Source organism: Pleurodeles waltl, chromosome 4_1, assembly GCF_031143425.1.
Source record: "Pleurodeles waltl isolate 20211129_DDA chromosome 4_1, aPleWal1.hap1.20221129, whole genome shotgun sequence".
Lineage (NCBI taxonomy): Eukaryota > Metazoa > Chordata > Amphibia > Caudata > Salamandridae > Pleurodeles > Pleurodeles waltl.
Window position 1 is genome coordinate 111,145,136 of NC_090442.1, and position 23,766 is coordinate 111,168,901.

Here is a 23,766-nt window from a genome sequence, read left to right on the forward strand (position 1 = left end):
GGTTTTAGGGTTTACTTTACCCTTGCAACACCTTCCGTGATGAAAGGGTAATTCAATCCCTTGATAAATCTGTCCCTAAGTACATAATTTGCATTTTACCATCTGTTTAATCAGCATTGTACTTTTACAGAGATGGATTGCGAGATGTCCTAGGCCAGTGTGAGTACCTTGTTTAGTTCTGCTTTTTTTTGCATTCAGACACGAGGAGTCCTACTTTTAATATGGAAAAAACACTAAGGGCCATATTTATACTTTTCGACGCACAACTGCGCCAACGCAGTTGTGCGTCAAAAAATCTAACGCCGGCTAACGCCATTCTGAAGCGCCATGCAGGCGCCGTATTTATTCAATGACGTTAGCCGGCGTTAGCCGGCGGAGCTGCCTGGTGTGCGTAAAAAAAAATGACTTACACCAGGCAGCGCCGGCGTAGGGGAATATGGAGCTTGGGCGTCAAAAAATGGGGCAAGTCAGGCTGAGGCAAAATTTTTGCCTCCACCCGATTTGCGCCATTTTTTTTTACTCCCAACCCCCATTGAAATGACTCCTGTCTTAGCAAAGACAGGAGTCATGCCCCCTTGCCCAATGGCCATGCCCAGGGGACTTATGTCCACTGGGCATGGTCAGTGGGCATAGTGGCATGTAGGGGGGCACAAATCAGGCCCCCCTATGCCACAAAAAAAAATATATATATATACTTACCTGAACTTACCTTAAGTTCCCTGGGATGGGTCCCTCCATCCTTGGGCGTCCTCCTGGGGTGGGCAAGGGTGGCAGTGGGTGGGTGGCAGTGGGCGCACATGCCTCGGAGTCATTTTTTAGAAGGGAACGCCTACCTTGCATATCATTAACGCAAAGTAGGTGTCCACGCTAAAAAATGACGCAAACTCCATGAACTTTGGCGCTAGACGCGTCTAATGCCAGAGTATAAATATGGAGTTCGTTTTGCGTCAAATTTGCGTTAAAAAAAACGACGCAAATCCGGCGCAAATAGAGTATAAATATGGCCCTAAATCTACCAAAACTAGTGAAGGTTGGATAGCTTCCTTTGTAAGTCCTGGAATGAGTAATTCCATGCAAAATATAAGCAGACGGTTTACAGCATTTTCCTCCAGGCTTTCTGATCGGTACTGTAGGCAAGTGTTCAGTGGGACAGACAGAACGAGCAGGTAGGACAAGTTCAACTACAGCCGACACCCCTATTAGACAGCAAGAAAAACGTGAGGAGGATTTGCACAATGAAACAGAGAATCATCGAAGATAATTGCTGCATTAAATAATAGAGAATGTCCCGGGGCGTGGGGTTTCGGGCCAAGGCATAGTAGGTAACAATTTCCTCTGTGCTGATCCTCCTCTTGCCCGGTCGCTGATGTCAGAGGATAAATCTAGATATTGTTCTATGACAGCAACATTTTCAGAGACAGCATAAGAAGAAGATCCAGAGCTTTCTTGTGCCTCTGGCAGGAGTTGCCCTCAGAACATTGCCTCCCATTTTCTTGGAGAGTCGGATGTGGTGGAGGCCACAACACGGCCTGCGGCAGCAGCGGCAGAGGGGGGCAAAGAAACCACATCGAGGGGAAGCCAGAGTACTGGTCACAGTGCAATCGAGGAAGGTACTGAACGATTTTAGGTGGCAGCAATGTTACTGTCTATTATTCGTTATTTTGGCAGGCGACATGTGAATATTCTGTAAGCGAATGTGTTTTCAAATGTGTGTTCACATGTGTGTGTGTGTGTGTGCGCGCACCTGCGCATCCATGTATAACTCCCGCTGTGAGGACCAGAAACTTAAAAGTGGAGTGTTATTTGGCTCATTCCACTTTATAATCTAACCCAGTATCAAAGCGCTTGTTGAGTTAGAATGGTAAATACACACTTCAGTACGGCCAATAGCCGGTTCTCATAATGTTAGGTATGAAATGTTGTATGTTTTTTGGAGCTGTGTGTGTTTTGTGTGTGTGTGTGTGTGTGTGTGTGTGAGTGATAAAGATAGAGATGTCATGTTTTCCAATGAGAAAGTAGGCATTTGTGTTTAAGTGGGTCTGCGTAGTCAATCTCTTGCAATTGTAGTTTAGCATGTCACCCTCTGGGTCATTGTCTGTGTGTACATCTGAATGTAAATCATATTTCATTGTGATGTCGGTTTGTGTTAAGTGGTCATGTGTGCCTCTTTGCCGGCATCTGTGATTTGTATAGCACTGTGGCTGTACATATGTGTATTTCAATGAGTACACAGCAGTTTATATGTCTCGGATCCTAAATGTCCAAACAACGTTTCCTAAGTGACTCTTTCCATGTTTGGGTACCTTTCTAGAAGTATATGTTTTAAGGCCTTAGTGAGTGGCTGGGGTCGGGTGTTGTGCCTCACCTTTGATGGTGCATATATACAGCTGTTACTAAAGAGGGCTCGTGCTATGCACTCTAGGAAAATATACAAGGTTGTTTAGTTTTAAGTTATGAAATGTCCCAGTGAAACAGGGTACACCTGCTTTGTTCTGGGTGGCTATACTATTATGACTGAGAACCTGTCCTGTTGTGGCCGTGTACTGAGGTGAATCTCACTTTGAATTCATGTATGTGTTCAAAAACAGCTGTTTTTGGTTCTTTGACTATTGTAAAAAGGTACCGTAATTGCTGCTGGTGGGAGAAGCTTCTCCAGTCACTGGGCTGTAGGAGGCGGCCCCATCAACATTCTCTCTGAAGTGATTGGTTGAGAATAAGTCTGGTGACCCGAGGCCGTGGGTGGAGATAAGATGTTTGAGGACTCAGCCCCGCAGAGTTTGGTTGCATTAACACCCACTATAATATGTGACTGAATGGGGAGGGTTCTTGCACCTAAGCTTACCAGATGACTTCATGTCACTAAGAAGGCAATTTATTGAATTATTTAGAATTTTTAAATAGGGCCGGCCAAGTCATAGTTATAATGATTTACAATAGGTAGAGAAACCATAAAAATATTAGGTACAATATAGGTGTGTACAATTAACGTTGCAAAACTGATCTTTACACAATTTGTTTGAGGCAGATGGCCATGGGTGTTTCTTCTATTTAATCATAAGGGTTTATTCAAACTGAGGTATATCAGTTCCAGTGAGGTCATGGTGCTGCTCCTGGTTGACCTTACCAGATATAAGATACATATTACTTGAGCAGTTATTACTTGTGTGATAGATATAACTACGGATTGTTACCAATCACACACAAAATCTGTAACACGCAGTTATGAGTTCTATAGGATTTTGTGAAAGGTTTTGGGTGCTGCCCAAAGAAGGAGTGGTGGGGCATTTTTTTGTTTGGAAAATATTGGGATTTGTAGCACAATGCCTTTGTTGCTTCTTAAGTTTCTGTTTCCCTCTAGGGAAGTGGTTCCCAACCTTTTGACTTCTGTGGACCCCCACTTTATCATTACTGGAACCAGGGACCCACTGAATCATTATTGGAATCCGGGGACATCCCCACTGAGTCATTACTGAAGGCTGGAGACCTAATCTGTTAATATTATTTAATTTGCTGAGTGGTCACGGACCCTCTGAGGAGGCTTTGCGGACTCCCAGGGGTCCCAAGACCACAGATTTGGAACCACTTCTCTTGGGTTTTGTGCAGCGTAGGATGAGATGTTAAAATGTAGCACTTGGGAAACAGTGCATAAATCTTAGTACTGCCAAAAGGTGATCTGCCTTTTTAGCATTTGTAATTATTCCTGTAGCTGTTAAAGGACTGAGGTGGTCATTACAACCCTGGCGGACGGTGTTAAAGCGGCGGTAAGACCGCCAACAGGCCGGCGGTAAAAAATTTGCAATTATGACCGTGGCGGAAACCGCCAACAAAGACAGCCACTTTAACACTCCGTCCGCCACGGTGGTAGAAACAAACAGCGCGGCGGTCACCGCCAACAGACAGGCGGGAGACAATGTACCGCCCACAGTATCACAACCTACCAATCCGCCACCTTTTCCGGGGTGGATTCACCACGGATAAAAACACGGCGGAAACAGCCATTTCAAAGGGAAAACGCTCATCTCTACACACTGCACGAGGAACAACGACACCATGGAGCCGGAACTCCATATTCTTCCTGCACTAGTCTTCCTGCTCTTCTACGAGGAGCATCAACGCCGTCGGTGAAGACCACAGTGAGTACTGCACCTCCGACATAGGGAAGGGGGGAGGCAAAAACACAGGGACACACACACTCAACACCCCAACCCCCACCCCGACCCTCACCCACTACAACACCCACACCAATGCTTATCTATACATTACAGTAACACCCCCAACCCCCCTGGTAGAATACAAAGACAAAAGGAAATGAGTGTAACCCTTGTAATATATCAAAATTCAGTAAGCAAATATATACATATATATATACACAATAAACAAAATATACACCACGATTAGTAGTGCAGGTATAGCACCATTCATAGTCCGTGGACCACTGGGCCCAAAATGTATGGGCGAGGCCCACACAAGATACCCAATCCAAACGGAGAGAACACTCCAGGGGCATCAGATCAAAATAACACAGGCACCTCAGGGGGAAGGGGGGGCACCTCAGTCGGATGAGTGCACCACGCCAAATCCACGAGGGGGCTCCATGCCCATTGATGTATCCTAGGGAGTGCAAAGCCACAGTCTATCAAGTCTCTACAGTGGGTGGCTTGCCCACTGTTACATCCTGGGGAGTGCAAAGCCACAGTCTCTCAAGTCTCTACGGTGGGTGGTTTGCCCACTGTTACATCCTGGGGAGTGCAAAGCCACAGTCTCTCAAGTCTCTACAGTGGGTGGTTTGCCCACTGTTACATCCTGGGGAGTGCAAAGCCACAGTCTCTCAAGTCTCTACAGTGGGTGGTTTGCCCACTGTTACATCCTGGGGAGTGCAAAGCCACAGTCACACAAGTGGATGCAAGTCTCCACTGGTTCAGGAGGGGGACTGGTGCCCAGAGTGCTTCATCCTGTGCAGGACAGGTGGAGTGGATGCAAGTCTCCACTGGTTCTGGAGGGGGACTGGTGCCCAGAGTGCTGCATCCCGTGCAGGACAGACGGAGTGGATGCAAGTCTCCACTGGTTCTGGAGGGGGACTGGTGCCCAGAGTGCAGCACTCACCCTGTGACGGTCCCTGTTGCGTCACTGCCCGTGCCGCAAATTGGCTAGCGGTGCTTTCCATGGCGGTCTTTACCCTGTTCAGCGGTGCTTGGCCTGTTCAGCGGTGCTTCAGTTGCCAGTGTCTGACCTGTTCAGCGGTGCTTTCCATGGCGGTCTTTGCCATGTTCAGCGGTGCTTGAGTTGCCAGTGTCTGACCTGTTCAGCGGTGCATTCCATGGCGGTCTTTGCCCTGTTCAGCGGTGCTTGGGTTGCCAGTGTCTGACCTGTTCAGCGGTGCTTTCCATGGCGGTCTTTGCCCTGTTCAGCGGTCCTTGCCAAGGCAGTCCGTCATTGCCTAGCAGGGCTGTGGCTGGCAGTCCTTCATGGGTCAGCTTGGCTGTGGCTTGCGGGGGCCTCCTGGGCAGTGACGATGGTGCTGGCGGTGGCCTCCTGGGCAGTGACGATTGGGCTGGCGGTGGCCTCCTGGGCAGTGACAATTGGGCTGGCGGTTGCCTCCTGGCCCGTGACTCTGGCGGTGGCCTCCTGGCCTGTGACTCTGGCGGTGGCCTCCTGGCCAGTGACGACGGTGCTGGCGGTGGACTCCTGGGCAGTGACGATTGTGCTGGCGGTGGCCTCCTGGGCAGTGACGATTGAGCTGGCGGTGGCCTCCTGGGCAGTGACTCTGGCGGTGGCCTCCTGGCCAGTGACGACAGTGCTGGCGGTGGCCTCCTGGGCAGTGGCTCTGGCGGTGGCCTCCTGGGCAGTGACGATTGGGCTGGCGGTGGCCTCCTGGGCAGCGGGGATGATGGCGGTCTTCTCTGCCGTGCTTCTCCTCCCAGACGGAGATTTCCTCTGCCCCTTCCCCACCTTGGGAGGAGTCACAGCTGAGTCGACACTCCCCCCGGGACCCCTGTGAGCGGCTTGGCTGGCTGGAGTCTTCCCCCTCTCCCGCCGGGTACTGTCCAACTTCTGGTGCTTCATGGGGGGGACTGGCTGTGCTGTGGCTCCATGCCACACTGGCTGGCCTGGTGGCCGGTGCAATCCACATACCTGTAACAACAGGCACAACTGGTGCCGGAGATTTTTTGGCTGAGATGAGTTGGACGGGGGTGGTGTTAAATAGGTTAAGGGTGGACAGGAAAAGTTTTTTGGAGACACTGGGACGGGTAGCTGGAGGGGGTTTGGGAGTGGAGGAAGAGGTGGTGGTTGTAGGAGGTGTAAGGTTTGTGGTTTTGGGTGCAGGTGCATGGGTTGGAGGCTGTCGTAAGGTGGATGTCTGTTGGGTGGGTGTGTGCTTGCGTTTGTGTATCTTGGGAGGGGGCGTCACAGACACACTGGGAGAGGACACAGCGGACGTGTAAATGGTAGTGGGGGTGGTGAGTGCACGTGAGCGGGGTGTGGTGGTGGGTGTGCTGGTGCGGGACGTAGTGGCTGTAGTGGTAGTGCATGCAGGTGTGAGTGTAGACGAGACTGGGAGGGAGGAGGGAGAAGAGGAGGGGGACACAGTGGAGGCAGTGGATGTTGGTGTGTCTGCATGTGTGTGATGCTTGCGTGAGTGCCTGTGGGATGTGTGGTGCTTATGTTTGCCTGAGCTTCCCTTGTGTGGTGAGGTGTGTGCAGGCTGTCTGATGGTGTGCTTGGGATAGGCAGAGGTACAGGGGATTGGGTTTGGGAGGAGGTAGTTGGAGGGGGGAGGCTAGACACAGGGACAATGGCTGCCATCAGTGCTGAGGCCAGAGTCTGAAGGGTTCGATGAAGGGCAGCCTGAACAGAATGAATGCCCTCCAGGAATGCATTTGTTTGTTGCAACTCCCTTTCTACACCCTGGATGGCATTCAAAATGGTAGACTGCCCAACAGTGAGGGACCTGAGGAGGTCAGTGGCCTCCTCACTGAGGGCAGCAGAGGTGACAGGGGCTGAGGTGCCTGGGGCGAAGGTGATGCCCACCCTCCTGGGTGAGCGGGCACGGGGCGAAGGCTGAGGGGCTGCTGGGAGGGCAGTGCTGGTAGGGGGGTGTACTTGTAGAAGTGGGGGGCACAGATGTTGCCGCCACCACAAGGGAGCTCCCATCGAAGTCCGTGTCGCTGGTTGCAGATCCTGAGACCGCCGTGGTGCTCCCCTCGCCCTCTGTCCCACTGGTGTATTCTGAGTCCGTAGTGTGGGCCTCCATGCCCATGTGGGATGCAGCTCCCTCGTGCTCCGGTGCCACTGTACCTCCGCCTGATGATGCTAATGCACACAAGAACAGGGAGATGATAAAAAGGGGGGGAAGACAGAAGAAAGACAGGTTGAGTGCATGGCTTACCGCTGGCGTTGGTGGACAATACAGACACAGCAGCCCCGTGCACTACGTCGCGCTGTTGGGCTCTACAGATGCAATTCCTGGGAAATGGTCTACAAGGCTATGGACGACATCTGCACACATAGGTGACACAGGGGCATGAATAGCTGTACTTGGCACTCTACAGAGGTGGGGTGGGGGGCCACATGGCCTGCCTTACGGAGGGGCCTTGCCTACGAAACCCACAGCCCTCCTCCCCCACCCAGACACATTCACTGCGCGCAAAGTCCGCTGAATGATAGTGTACTCACCCCCTTGTGTCTGCTGTGATGCCCTCAAGCGCCCATCCAACTCAGGGTAGGCCACCACCAGGATCCTGAACATCAGGGGGGTCATGGTTCGATGGACACCCCTCCCACATTGGGAGGCCATCCCCAGCTGAGCCTCCGCCGTCTTCTTGCTCCAGCGGCGAATGTCCTCCCATCTTTTACGGCAGTGGGTGCTCCGTCTGTGATGGACCACCAGGGTCCGGACGTCCTTTGCGATGGCACGCCAAATATCCTTCTTCTGGTGGGCGCTGACCTACAGGAATATTACAGGGGAAGAGAAGTCATTACCAACTGCACCGTCAAAGTGAGTGGCCCACATCCCTACCCTTGCCATGTGGCACATGCATTCACAGTCCTTCATGCACGCAGAACTGTGCCTCCTTCCTTCTTACAACCAGCCCTCTCCACACAGGCATAGCCCATACAGCATGCTCCCTGTGTGCTTACCTGTTGGTCTGGAGGACCGTAGAGTAGCGTGTACTGGGGGAGGACCCCGTCGATGAGCTTCTCCAACTCCTCTGCAGTGAAGGCAGGGGCCCTTTCCCCAGACGCATGAGCCATTGTCTCTTCCAGACCGAGGTCACAGCAGCACTTGCAGTGTAGGTCCTCTCCTGTTGAAGTTCAGGGATCGAGTGATTGAACAGATAGAAAATGGCGGGCACGTCCGTGGCGGTCACGTCCGCGGCGGTGCGTACCGTCACCGCCGGCGTACATCGTCATTGGCTCCTGGGATCCATAGGGTCCAATGTTAAACAATGCAGCATTGCGCCGCGGTCTTCGACCGCCTACCGCGACGGTGTACAACGCCAGCGCAGTTACCTCACATCCCATTGTCCCACTTTACAGGTCAGGCAGCCGCCATTTCAGGGGCCCACATGGCCAAATTACCAACTGCGTCACACATACCTAGGCCTTGTCTCACAACACAAATACAGGCCACATTTTGTGTATGAATGTTGTTCTGTGTAGACTATGGGTAAGTACCTCTGAGTTGTTTGACTCTGTGGTCGCTGTTGTCCTTCATAGGCACCGTCCGCTGGGACATGTGAGGAGATGGCGGAATCCTCCGGTGTACCGACCGCTGGTGGACCCGTCGACAATGGAGGAAAGAAGTTTGATCATCACCTATATGTTTGACCGTGCCACAATCTAGGAACTGTGTGCCCAGTTGGAGCCAGACCTGATGTCCGCAATCCGCCATCCCACAGGGATCCCCCCTCAAGTGCAGGTGCTATCAGGGCTCCATTTCCTTGCAAGTGGGTCATTTCAAACAACAGTGGCCATGGCATCAGGGATGTCCCAGCCTATGTTTTCCAATGTGTTGTCCAGAGTGTTGTCTGCCCTGCTGAAACACATGCGGAGCTACATCGTTTTCCCTCAGGTGGAGGACTTGCCTACAGTGAAAGGTGACTTCTATGCCATGGGACATATCCCCAACATCATAGGTGCCTTTGATGGGACCCATGTAGCTTTGGTCCCCCCCCACAGGAGTGAACAGGTGTACAGGAACCAGAAGAGTTATCATTCCATGAATGTACAGATGGTATGTTTGGCAGACCAGTACATCTCCCAGGTAAATACTATGTCCCTGGCTCTGTGCATGACGCCTACATCCTGCGGAATAGCAGCATCTCTTATGTGATGGGTCAACTCCAGAGGCACCGGGTGTGGCTATTAGGGGACTCTGGTTACTCCAACCTGTCATGGCTACTGACCCCAGTGAGAAATCCCGGGACCAGGGCAGAGGAACGCTACAATGAGGCACATGGGCGGACTAGGAGGGTGATCGAACGCACCTTCGGCCTCCTGAAGGCCAGGTTCAGGTGCCTCCATACGACAGTTGGATCCCTATTCTACTCACCAAAGAAGGTGTGCCAGATCATCATGGCCTGCTGTATGCTTCACAACTTGGCTTTGCGACGACAGGTGCCTTTTCTGCAGGAGGATGGTCCAGATGGCTGTGATGTGGCAGCTGTGGAGCCTGTGGACAGTGATGAGGAGGAAGCATAGGAAGAAGACATTGACAACAGGGACTCAGTCATCCAGCAATATTTCCAGTGAGACACAGGTGAGAAAACATTCCTGGCTACTACAAGTACTTTAACACTTTCACCTCTATCCTGTCTGTCGATTTCACCCAGTGTATGGTCACTGAGTTGTCATTTTCCCTTACGGTTTCACAGGTGTGGTTTCCAACGTGTGTCATCTGCTTAGATTCCTCATGGACTTGAGCTGTGTGACATAGGTATGTTGACATTACATTTGAAAAAGCATTTTGTCACTGTAATTGCTAATACACAAATTCGAAATCACAGACTGACTCCAGATTGTTTTGTGGTTCAAGGGTGTTTATTGAAGTGCTCATTATTGGAGGGGGTTGTAAAATGGTGAGGGGGGTTGGTGGAGATATGTCCATGGCAGAGGCCAGTCTATTAGTCTCACAGATGCATTGCCCATATGGGCATAGGAAGTGGAGCTGGGGCAGTTCCAATATAGACAGGGTTACAAAGTGGGACAGTGGTTTGACAATCAGGGTAGTCTCATTTCTTGGTGGGGGTCTTGGCATTGTGCTCTGTCTTGGTCCTGGATCTCAGGGACCGCTTGCGGGTGGTTGTCCGTCTGCAGGGGGTGGGGTGCTGGTGTGGTGGTCCTGTGGCGGGGCGTCCTGTCCACTAGCACCGGCGGAGGTGGTGGGCAGTTCATCGTCCATGCTAGTGTCAGGGGCCCCTTGGAGTGCCACAGTGTCCCTCCTGGTGTTAAGTATTTCCTTCAGCACCCCTACGATGGTGCCCAGGGTGGAGCTGATGGTTCTGAGTTCCTCCGTGAACCCCAAATACTGTTCCTCCTGCATGCGCTGGGTCTCCTGAAACTTGGCCAGGACCGTTGCCATCGTCTCCTGGGAGTGGTGGTATGCTCCCATGATGGAGGAGAGGGTCTCATGGAGAGTGGGTTCCCTTGGCCTGTCCTCCCCCGGTCGCACGGCAGCCCTCCCAGTTCCCCTGTGTTCCTGGGCCTCCGTCCCCTGGACCGTGTGCCCACTGCCACTGCCACCAAGTCCCTGTTGTTGTTGGGTTGGTGGGTTATCCTGGGTTCCCTGTAGTGGTGGACACACAGCTGATTGACGTGTCCTGGGGACGGAGGTACGGGCCCGCTGGGTGGGTGCTGTGCTGGTGTTACCAGAGGGTGGAAGGTCTGTGGTGGGCTGTGCCTGTGTGAGGGGAACCGACTGTCCTGAGGCCCACAATGGTCCGGGCTGGTCATCTGGATCCAGTTGGACAGAGCTGCTGTCATCACTGTGGGCCTCTTCTGTGGGTGGGGTGGAGATGTCTGGACCCTCCTGTCTGGTGACGTTGGGTAGTGGTCCTGCAGGGGTGTAAAAGCATGATTATTGCATCTGTGTGTGTCATGGTGTGCAATGGGTGGGTGAGCGTATACCCCAGTGCTAGCATTCCTGTGTGGGGGCTTGTGTGACGATGGTTGAAGGGGGTGTTATGGGTATGTGCATTGGGCATGGTTTAGTGATGGGTGTCCATGCTTTGTTGTTGCATGCAGGGCTTGGTGTTGGGATGAGGGGTTTGTGTTATTAGTACATAAGTGAGGAGTTGGAGTGATAGGGGAGGGAGTGAGGGTGGGGGTCTGTGATAGCATGCAGGTAGGGTGGGGGATATGGTAGTTAAAGGTTTGACTTACCAGAGTCCATTCCTCCACCGACTCCTGCGAGGCCCTCAGGATGCAGAATCGCCAAGACCTGCTCCTCCCATGTTGTTAGTTGTGGGTGAGGAGGTGGGGGTCTGCCGCCAGTCCGCTGTACCGCCAGGTGGTGTCTGGAGACCACGTAACGCACCTTCCCCCGTAGGTCATTCCACCTCTTCCTGATGTCGTCCCGATTTCTTGGGTGCTGTCCCACTGCGTTGACCCTGTCGACTATTCTTCGCCATAGCTCCATCTTCCTTGCTATTGAGATGTGCTGCACCTGTGCTCCAAATAGCTGTGGCTCTACCCGTACGATTTCCTCCACCATGAACCTGAGCTCCTCCTCCGAGAACCTGGGGTGTCTTTGCCGTGCCATGGGGTGGTGTGGGTGATGTGTGGGGTGGTGTGTGTGGTGATAAGTGTGGTGATATGTAGTGGTGTGTGGTGTTTTGTGCGTGGAAGTTGTGTGGGTGATGGTGTTGAGTGCCTGTGGATGCTGTTGTTCTTGCTGGTGCTGTCTCTCTCTGGCCTTCTTTCTGAATTTTTGGTCGTAGGGGTTTGTGGGTGATGTGGGTGTGTGTTTTATATTGTAATGGGTGTGTGGGAGTGGTGTGTGTATGTGTATCAGGTGTGTGTATTTCGAATTGTCCAATGTGGTTGTTTTTTGTAAATGTGTGTGTATTTTGAGCGCGGCGGTGTGTACCGCCTATGGAATACCGTGGTTGAAAGACCGCCGCGTGGATTAGTGGGTTGTGATAGCGTGGGCGTATTTCTGTTGCTGTGACGGTGGAGGTTTTGTTTTTGACAGTTTATCACTGACCTTTGGTGTGGCGGAATTGTGTGGGTGTCTGATTTTTGTTGGATTTTGGGATGTGGGTCATAATAGCTGTGGCGGAATTCCGCGGCCGCGGCGGTGTGTTGGCGGTCTTCTGCACGGCGGTAAGCGGATTTTACTGCCAATGTTGTAATGACCGCCTGAGACTATATCCTGGAAGACCATTGAGTAGGACTGCTTCACAGTTTAGTCTAGAGAGAATTATATTGTACCGCTGAATATCAAAGCTTACAATACTGAGACACAAGAATATGGTGGACAAAATATTGAAGGCCAAATTATCCAAAGGTAAGTGCATATAGAGGAAGTATAGATTTACTATTGCTAACTCCATCCACATCTATGTACAATGATATATTACCTATTGGTGCTCGCCACTAGCTAGTTATAATTTGGACTTATTTACCATAGATGGAGCATTTTTTGCTTTGCCAATAACTTTGGCACCGTTTGACGAATCTCTACGAAATGTTCAAAACTTATACTTTGGTCATTTCAGCTGCTGTCTGGAAAGTTTTGGGGTGATCTGTCAAACAGGGGCCAAGAAAAAGAGGGGTCCCAAAACACTTTTCCCCACATTCTATGTCAATGGGATTTTGCAAAATTTGGAACACGATTACAGACTGAACCGCTGAACGGAATTACACTAAATTTGGCAGAAACCTAAATCTTGGTCCCAAAAGCACGCTTTTTGTGATTTGGTGTAAATCCGTTCAATAGTTTCTGAGATATTAGAGTTTACAAAATATAGATATCGAGGGCCACAGATTTGGATTCGCAGATCCGGATCATCGGATCTGGGGGGGAAAGCAAGGCCCTGATTGGCTGGCCAGAACCGGAACCAGAAAAGTTGCAGGGTGGGAAATGATCAGTGAAAAAACATATAAGGGGTCAGGATAGAGATATCCTGACCAATAGGATGGGTAAAGGGATTTTTTCACCCAATCCGTAGATCTTCCGTTGAATCCGCAAATCCACCAGTGGATCCAGAAACAAATGGGTGCATGCTGGACGGTTAGCCTCCGTGACAGCCAACCCGTGTTGTGCATGGCCATGCGCGGAGAGGGGTGTGGTGGTTATAGGGGTTGGCTGCAGGGCCTAGCCGTGCAGCCAACCCACACTGTGCAAGGCCAAAAGCCGTGTGCAGCACAGGGTTCGGTCATTATAGGGGTTGGCTGCAGGGCCTGGCCAAAGGCCAGTCCCTGTGGCCAACCTCTGCTGCACATGGCCAAAGGCCATGTGCAGTACGGTGTTGGGTTCTGAGGGTTGGCTGCAGGATAGGCCCTGCGGCCAACACCCGTTGCACAGGGGCAAAGGCCATGCGCAGCACAGGGTTGGGTTGTTATAGGGGTTGGCTGCAGGACCCACCCACCACGCACAGCCAAGGGCTATGCACTGAGGTGGTTGGACTAATGTATAGTAATGAAAATTACTGTATGTTAAAAAACCTTAGCAATTCACTGAGAAAACCTAAGGTTACAGGGACGTTATAGTTAAGAAAATGAATTTAAAACATGCAGAATGCAGCACACATAGAAAGAGAAACAAACGGGGAGAAATTAAGATATTTCTCCCCGTTGCATCTCTTACTTCACCCCTGAGGTGGTGTATGAATCTGACACATTCCCAGACTTGTAAATTGTGTGTGCATCAGATTCCTTCGGGTTCCATGGGTATTTAATTATTTCAACAGGACTACAGGTACCAGAATTCAAAGGGGAAAAAAGTGGACTAGAGCAGCACATCATGCATAGACCTGGGAAACATTGCAGCTATGTGCGTGGGAATGCCCCAAGCGACACCCATGGAACACCCCTTTCACGCAGTGTTGCTCATGAAAGGGGTCCATATTTACAAGTCCATGAAAAGCCACACAACGTGGCTTTGTGTGTCCTTGTAAGTCAGAGCTGGCACACTTCACCACCAGAGAGTCAAAAAAATGATGCTCTGATGGCGCAGTGTGCTGCTAGGGCTTCTTAAATGAGGCTCTGTAGTTCCACAGGCTTTGCCTGCCTCTTTTCTGACTTGAGCGCGGTGATTTCCACTGAAGTCAAGAAGCGGGACATATCAGAGTATTTCACGCTTTTCCCCTATTTTGATCGGTAGGGTTCTCATTGAACGGCTCCTTCCACTCCTGTGCGTGTCGGTCTGGGAATAAAGGAGTTCACTGAAATCATCACACCCTGGTTTCGTTCTCTTTCCATTAGACCCTGCGCTCGGTGGTAGTTTCCGTTTAGCTTTGCATCTTTTTCAGTGGCCGCAGCGCCACCTAGCGGCATTCTAACAGCTGCTTCATGATGGTTTTACACTGTTATGAAATGCGTTCTTATAAATATGTACTAAAAATACCCCTTTTTTACAGGCCAAAACCCTCAATATAAATGTACAAAAAGAGGAAGAATTACTTTAAAAAAATATACACAACCCTATAAACTCTTGTGTTGCCGTTTGGAAAAAAAATGTCTGTGCCGTCTTCCATTACAACAACTTCACTCACTTCAACTTTTATCAATTAAAGCACTTGTATATGACAGTAGGACACCCACTACGGCTTGTAGCAGTGCAAACATATGCCACTGTCGGAAATTGTGCTTTTAACAGCATTACAGTCAAACCAGAAGAAGTCCATGTGCTGACTCCAGTTTTGAAAACATGTCCAAAAGAACAGAAATGATCCCTGAGCACTGAATAGTCCACGCGGATTTATTGCAGGAATAGAGGAATGTCTTTGTGTCCTTTTCTAAAATTATGTGCCTATAATTAAGCTAACAATTCATTTGTTAATTCGAGGTGCTGGCTAGCCCCTAACGATTTAAGGTTTTTCACAATTATGTTTGCGGATATTTCGTGCCAGTACAGCTGCACAATTGTATTAAATTGTTTAAAAAACTACATGTCAATGAAGTCGTTCAGCCCATATGGTTTTTTGATTAGCCAACCCGCTGCGGTCCATGGTATGTTACAACTGGGAAGCAATCGAATATTTATAGAGAAGTGGCAAGGCTGCCTATTCTTACAGGTTGTCGCCAAGTTTGCAAATAAATTATGTCACCTGTCATCTTAAAGAAATAGGCGTAGTTATTTGGGGACTCTATACTTCAAGAATACATAATTCCAGCAAACAGCAGCACGATAAAACCTTAGGACACACGTTTTAATAATGCTGAATTTGAATTTCCGCTTCTGTGCCATTTGTTATTGACATTTGTTAACTTGTAACTCCTGGCAAAGGACACAGAGTGCTCAGGGGTCATTGGCTTAGATACGTTCATAGATATTTAAATGTGTTGCTGGCAGAGTTAAAATGCAGTTTTACTCAGCTAGGTACATTGGGGCAGATATATCAAGACTGTGCGCCAGCACAAATCCATGCCAAGCAGTGCAAAAATCTTAAAAGGTATTTATTTTTCAGTGCAGAACTTTTCTTGAGATGGATAAATACCTGTTTTTTTGGGGTCGAGCGTGCACAAGCGCTCTGGACCATGTTGTAATCTCTCTGTAGGCTTCTAATCACGCTCATGTCACGCCCGTCACTTTCATTAGTTTGTGGGCTTGCCTTTTAAAAATCGATTGATTTTATCTGTGAAAGGCATGCATACGTCATGCCTTTTCTGGTGTTTAGCCCTCCCTGTGCGCACCGGTAATCTACTGAAAACATATAAGGCTCCGTGTTTTCAACTGGTTTCTGGACTACTTTACCTTTAAATTTCCCACGCAGTGCAATCTTGCTGGGCAGTAGTTGAGCGCTTTGCATGACATCGACCCTGTTACATGGATAAATGCACTTTTGCTGGTTACATGGATAAATGTACTTTTGCCTCTAACATGAATAATTGTACTTTTGCCAATACATTTCACTGCAAGCGAACTTCTGTTTCCTTTTCTGTGTCTCCTTCACGCTCATGGCGACCATCAGCTCGCATATGTGAAACTGTTTTACTTTTCATTCTAAGTTTATGTGGCAAGAAAAGTCAGGTTAGGTGTTTACAATGCTAGTAGCTGTAACGCGAGCTAAAGCTAGATCCGTTGCATTGCAAATGCTTGTAGTACTTTGTGTGGATTTATACCATTGTGTAACAATGAGGCGTTACATGGGTGGTTCTTGGGAATTCCAGAAGAAATAATCCATTTTTTTAAATGAAAATCTACAAAAATTGTCAGACCGAGCTTTAAGTAAAAAAACAGCAGGCCCAAACTTGAGAAAATATATTTATTTCTCCAAACAGTTTGCCCAATACATGTGTACTGCATTGCGCAGCGTACATGCAATATGTGAAATGTTTTAAAAATTGCCTCAGCATACAATTTTCCACTCTAAGTGTATGCTTCCAGTACAAACCTATGCTTGATGACACCATGCATGCACCGCAGAGGTGTGCGCTAGGCAAGGGTGTAAAAAACAGCAGCAGGCCCTATTTTGTAAGTATGGCTGTGGTGCTGCCCTATATTTTAGTAAATCTTCCCCATAGTGTTATCACACCCAGTAGCGGCTCGCATCGCTAGGGCGGGGTGGGTGTGACGCACTGGGTAGAGGGTGTGGGGAGTGGTAGAAGGTAACATTTAATAAAAATTTCTTGTAAAAAATGTAAAACTTACCTGATCCACTGTGCCGCTCCTCTTTCTCCCATTGCTGCAGACAAGCACAAGCTTCCAGCCTGCCCCACAGCAAAATCTGGATGCTACTCATAGTGGGTTAGGATTGTCTGTGAGTGCCAAGCCAGGGCACTCTGAGGCAGATTGGGAGCCTGTGCATGCTCTCTCTAACCCAGCAACACAGTGCTGGGCTGGAGAGAGCACACTGCACATGTGTGTTTGGCCGGCCCAAGACGGCCGGTCAAACACACATACACAGTGGGAGAGAGTGCACAGTGCACTCCCCCTCACTGCTCGTCACCCCCGTGGCCCTGCCCCTTTAACAAATGAAACAATAATAAACCCAGTTTATTATAGTTTCGCTTGTTAAAGGTTTTGCAGCTTCTGCTGCTGGCGGGGGGGGCGCTCCTCTGCCCCTAACAGAGGAGCCGCCACTGATCGCCCCTCTGTTCACTCTGCAGCGATGGACAGTGTGTTAGAACAATTCTATTGACTGCTCAGTGAGGTTCATGGTTCACACATAGAGCAACAGGCTTATAGATGCACAGTAGGGTCAGACACAGTGATTCTTCAGATTGGACACTTACTCGCCCTTCCACCCAGCCTTTCACACATCAATGAACTCATTGCTCAAATATTCTGCCTCACTTCTTCAACTATGCCAAGCTTTAAAAAAAAATTATTTCTACCCAACGGGAGCCTCTTTCTCAGCTTACAAATGGACAGACTCCATCTTTTAATACTATCTTGTGAGGGCATCCTTTAAGACAGCCTAGCTGATCCTTAAACACTTCAGGGAACTCTATTAACAGTTTGTTAGTCATTTTATTATAGTTCTCTAGACTGCTGACCTCTACCACCTGTCTCAATGAATCGCTGTTGGGATCTAAGAATAATCCTACATCCTTTTGATGTACACAGCCAATTATTTTGTCACCTTTCCATTCATCCATGCACTCATTATTCAAACATTCATACATGCAGTCACATACCCAAGTCACTCATTCATTCTGCCTTCCATTAATGCACTCACTAACTCCCCACCCACTCACTTATTATCACATACACACCATTGCACAGCCACACAGACAATGCACATTCTCACCAATCAATGGAGAAGCTCTTTGACTTTAAAGATAGCCAGACACATTGGTTTTGCCAATGCTTGTTTGGGTTATTAACATCTTGCCTAGAATTGAGCATTTCAACTGACAGCGGTTTGTCACCTAGTTTATGGGGTTTCCATACAGAGAGCTTTAGCTGCCTGTCACAAACAGCATTGTAAACAATACTTTAACATATATCTAGAGTGGGCTTTGGGCCCACCTCCTGCCTATTATTGGATGGCTTGCTTGCACATTTCAATGCTTTGCTCCTGAATCAGTGCCTTACCTCCCTATTCCTTTGTTTGTCTCACCTATGGAGCATTTAATTTTCATCCTCTATTTTCATTGGTTGAGTATATCCTTGTAATGCTGATATCAGGGAGCTATTGATTCTGCATGATTCTCTGGCACTTGAGCTGTGGAACTTCATGAAAGTGCATGTACTACTCTTTTCCCTGTTTCTCTCCTCTTCTCTGTGCCTCTCTTATTATCCCACTTTCTCGCCCACCCTTTTTCTATCTCCACATTATTCCCAGTTATTCTCACTTCTGTATTTCCTCCGCTGCCCACTTTGTCCACCTCTTGCCATACCCACTCTGCTAATAACGAGCAGTGCTACTTTCCAATGTCTCTCCCTCCCTCCTCTTCCCTGACATGCTTCCTGCTGCTCCCACTATAGACAGTAGCAACCACTGACAAAGAGCAGTGGGCATCTGTCTTGGAGGTTTATTTATTATTGTTCCAAAATGTTCGGTGCATTGTGTCATAGTGCAATGTGGTAGCAGTCTTGGTTGCATTTAATCTAGATGCAATGTGACAGCCATCATATACATGTACAAAATAGCAGTGGAAGATGTAGCGAGAAGAAGTGGCCTAATGGACAGAGGTGCCAACTTTGAAACTGGGAAAACTGGTTCGAGTCCCGGCATTGGTTAAATATCCTGCAATTCTGGGGAAATCAATTGATCTCTCTGCTTCTTAAACAAAGTAATCAGATCTTGTATAATGTAATCTAGTGCTCAGGTAAAATACTCTGATGACCCCGGACCAAGTTTGCATTACATAAAACTGCCAACAAATATAACCTCCTACTGCTATTGGCTTTGCCAATGCATGTGCACCTCTTCTACAAGCATTGGAAAACCCAATACTGGTGGCACACAGTCATTGAGAAACCAAGTCCCATTGGCTTTGCCAATGCTTGTTTGAAGTGTCGGTCAAGAACTTCTTACTTTACGGTTCCCAACTCTTTTATTGCCGATGGAAAATATGCCCTGTACAAATGGCAACAGCAATCTGCTGTTAAGCACTGTGTCTGTGAAACCCTTGCCACTAATTCACAACTCATTTTGTTGGAGACATAACTATGGGAGACACAATTCAAGGTCAGTCCATATGAATTCATATTTTCTTTGCATTCCACCATATTCCCAAACTTCGTGCATGCCCTCTTCATTTGAGCTTGTTATTGAAATTAATATTCTTGCAACTAAAACAGTTTTATCTTCCTTCCCAATAGGGCACTTGAAGACGACACCATGGCAGATACGGAAAGCATTCCCCGTAACATCACCAATGCTGTCCATTTTAATGGGACAGGGGAACTCAATCCAGCAATGGAATCTGCCACCAGTTTCATCATTGCAGCTGGTTTCATTTTGTTTACCTCCTTCATTGGGATTCTTGGAAACACTTTGGTTTTCTGGTATCTATGTTTTAAAATCAAAAGGACTAAGTACACCGTATACATCATCAACCTTTCTGTCGCTGACTTAAGCTACCTCATCTTCATCTCTTTGCTGATGTGTTTCACAATCCTTCATTTTTTAAAACAAGAACTCACAGATGACCAAGAGACAGTGATGTTTGCACTGGAGATCTTACACGGCCTTGTAAACTATGCAGATATGTTTCTTCTGACTGCCATTAGTGTGGAGAGATGTATGGCCATCTATTGCCCCATGTGGTATCGTTACAACCGCCCAACCTTCCAGTCCCTGCTTGTGTGTGTCATAAGTTGGGGTCTTTCAATACTTGTGACTCTGGTGGACAACTTAGGTTGCCCTGTAGAGCTGTTTGAAACAGTGGGGGCGCGGTGTACAGCAGTCCACACATTTTTATCAGTGCTGGTTTTCTTGCTGATTATACCCACTATGGTTATAGCCAGCCTGAGTATGTTAATCATGGTTAAAAAATCCTCAAGGCAACACCATCCACCAAAGCTTGTCATTGTCATTGTGGCAACAGTCTTTGTCTTTCTCATTTCAGTAGCACCTGTGAGAGTTTTGTGGTTGCTACTTTACCTGCAGATCTTGCCAGCAGGTTTCTCTTCTGCTGCTTTCTTCTTTGCAGTTCACATGTGTATCTCAATTAATTGCAGTGTCAACCCCTTCATCTACTTTCTGGTGGGAAGGCAGAAAATGCAAGGAGTCTGGAACTTCCTAGAGAAAGGTCTGAAGAAGGTCTTTAGAGAAGAGGAGGATGAAGAGGGAAGAGGAAAAGAAGAAGCAACAAAAGGCATCGACGAGGGAGACACCACAGAGTCCAATAGCAGTTAGACTGGACTTTCCATTTAACTCTTATTGAATGATAAATGGGAATGCATGCTTTAAGTACCAGCCAGGACATTCGATGGTCTTTCTGCTAAACTAATAGATCAATAATCTTTGTCAGCTCATTGTGAGGCCCATTCTCTCTGTATGCATTGGAGGCTGAAAATTACTATTATTTCTTGTGGAAAATACATCAGTGCATTGAATGTCCTCCGGAGGCTAAGAGGTGGATCAGAATGTTTATCATATGGAAAATGCACTGAATTCATGTGAGTAAGCAGGAGGGGAGACGGACAAGCATGACCAACACCATCCGAACCTTACCCTTGCCTGGTAGAACACACACAAAGAAGAATGTATCTAGGCCCAAAAGGGATGCAAGTTAAGGCCTGCAGTGAAGTTAGAAAGTCAGGTTTGCTGTTGAAGAGGTGGAGTGAAAATTAGTAAAATTGCTTGTCTAGTGCCTAGTGCCCAGTGCATTCAAAAAGGACATATGTCTTGTTTTATTCTGAGAAGACAAAAACAACCATCTGTCAGAGGCCACAGATCACTGTAGATGTAAGTTCATTTGTCTAGCACAAAAGTGTATTCATACTAGAGCCATGCATGTTTGTACAATAAATTAATTTCAGCAATCCATGAACCCTTCATCTTCTGCCATGCTGTCCAGGCAAGTTCCAATGTGTTTTGCATCTAGGAAGCCCAAGTGGTGGAACACCATGGCATACAAACTTCAGCTATATTATCACATACATGTTTATATGCCTTGCAAACCTCACCACTTATATAGGCATTAATTTATCTTCCTGCAACTTACACCAATTTGTAAAGTATGCCAAAAGTATCTTGACTCACACATTGACTTATAAGTAATAGAGATGGCAGACTCTTGGAAAGTCTTAGAAAACTCAGGCCCAAATTTAAAAGAAAATGACAGAGCACGCCACTGAGCCACATTTGGCAGCACCACGCTGTGTCATTTTTAAAACACTGGGATGCGGCGTAATTAATAGAATACAGCACACCCCTTTGTTGCCACCTGCGCTGGAGCTAAATTTGCTGCCGAGTGTCAACGCAGTCACCTTTGTGCCATGGTGAAAGGATGGCTGTGATGCGGGGGAGATTGTTTATATGCAGGAAGGGTCAACCTCCTGCACAAAAACATTATTTTATGGAGATTTGCTATTTCTATGTGTGCTGCAGAATGCAGCACACATAGAAAGAGCAAAAAACGAGGAGAAATGAAAATATTTCTCCTTGTTGTGCCATGCTAATGCCACCTCTGGGGTGGCGTTTGATTTTGGCACTGCCTCAGGTTTACAAAAACTCATAAATCTGGGACAGCGTCCAAATGCAGTGGGTTTTGCTATGGCATGCCAACAGCAATACCCATTGCTCGCCCCTTCCCCGCAAAGTGCTGCGTGTGAAGGGGCTGTATTTACAAGTGGCTTAACATCACCTTGTCAATAAGGCACAGTACATAGCGCCACCGGAGCATCACTAAAAGCAATAGGGCCTTTTAAATCTGACCCTAATTGTGATGGTGGTAAGGTGGAAAACCTGAGATAAAGTCTTCCAATGATCAGGCCCTTTGCCATTCGTGGGACTAACCTACCTCTGCTGGCCAAAGACTGTCTGTAGTGTTGCATTTTCATGATGGTGGATGATCTGCTCTATAGAAAGATCTCTGAATCGAAATATGTTTGAATATCCATTGGGGGTGGTGAGAAGTTAGATCTTCATTCATAAAGCTAACCACAAAAGAGATTGATTCTGAGCTTAAAATTGTGTCAAAAGTGTCAACATGAATATGCCGGATTCGCATCCTGGGAACTCACAGCTTTGTAAGATATTTGTGAATAAAGTCCCCTTCGATGCCACTGATCATAGAGCACTTGAAGATAGGGTCCACTGATAATTCTGTAGATCCCATTCCACTCACTGGCTTTAATATGCATATGCTTTAATTCTTTCAAGGTGATCACTGACAAGCATCTCTATGAAACCTGTCAAAGTCTGCCCTCACAATTCACCGTCTATTGACTCAGCTGTGTGATAACTAAGAACCTAAATGCAGCCATGAAATCGTTTTCTTATACACAATGAAACTTTCATCAGTACATTTTGCATAAAGTGCCACCTAATTGGGTGAAGCCATCAAACAGGAGGGTCAACATCTACATCCATAACTCACACTGAAAGCTGCAGAAGGCTCTGCCTGATAGAGACGGGACTCATGAACTGACTCGAGAGACCCTGAGAGGACCTTGTAAGTAAATTAGTAGCACGTCTGGATATATGCCAATCGAAATGTTAAGTATTGGCATACAACCGGTAGGTAGGTTAGGAGCGGTTGGCAGGCATGGTCAGTTGCTATGATGAGTGCATGGGTATGATAGGTGTAATATGAGGCATGTGTGCTAGGTATGATAGGGAGGTGGTTTGATATGGTAGATGAGCCATGGTGGCATGTAATAACATTCTGGGTGATATTTAAAGTTTGCTCCATTAAAGACTTTTTTAGACTTCATGCTCACAGATGGTAGCATTGTCAATGAGAAGCACAAACGTACTGTAATCAATACATTTTTGGCTTATAGACTTGTGATTTTTTTGTTTCTGATGGTCCTATTTACGCTTGTTGCTTCTAATCTACAGCATGGCTCAAAAAATCCAGTCATGTAGGAGAAGAAAAGAACATGTTTTCATAATACAATTGTGTGCTTTCCTTAGTTAATAATAAAAAGAAGGGCCCCTTTTCTGAAGAGACTGCATTATCAGAGTTATGCTGAACCCTCAAAGTAGAATCTTAGGAAATCAAGGCAGAAGATGAAGTTTGTGCTGAAAGTGATGAACCTAAAGTACATGCACAGCAAACTACTGCAAAGTAGTTACTTTTGACAAGGGCCAGTGTTTTCTTTGTTCTTTTGTAAAGCTTGTGTGCCTGCCCATCTTGATGTTGTGACAGAGCTGTAAGTCCAGCATTTACTATGACACCAAACTTAAAGAAACCCTCAAAGGTGATTACTGCATCCCTGTATTATATGTGAAGCGCAGGCATCCAAACTTTCTACTGCACTGCTGTACTTGAACAATTCAAATGGTGGTGTGGCAGCAAAGTTCATGCCGCATTGCATGTTGCATCTGCAGGGTAATAAGAAGACTACTTGATCCCATCACTAAAGTCCAGTGATTACACAAGTGGAACAATGAAGCCATTCTCAAAATGCAATGAATTGATGGACAGCAATGGGTTCTCACCCTGAGAACATCTTGGAAAAAACTGGGCTAAATT

General features: G+C 47.7%; 1 protein-coding gene across 1 annotated transcript; it reads left to right on the forward strand.

Annotated features, from left to right (window-relative positions):
* Nucleotides 1-1,387: 1,387 nt before the first annotated feature.
* Nucleotides 1,388-23,034, forward strand: LOC138287433 (proto-oncogene Mas-like). The gene is made up of 2 exons (XM_069227856.1): nt 1,388-1,610; nt 19,439-23,034. Exon 2 carries the CDS (start codon nt 19,458-19,460, stop codon nt 20,475-20,477), a length of 1,020 nt encoding a protein of 339 aa, XP_069083957.1. The 5' UTR covers nt 1,388-1,610; nt 19,439-19,457; the 3' UTR covers nt 20,478-23,034.
* Nucleotides 23,035-23,766: the final 732 nt, after the last annotated feature.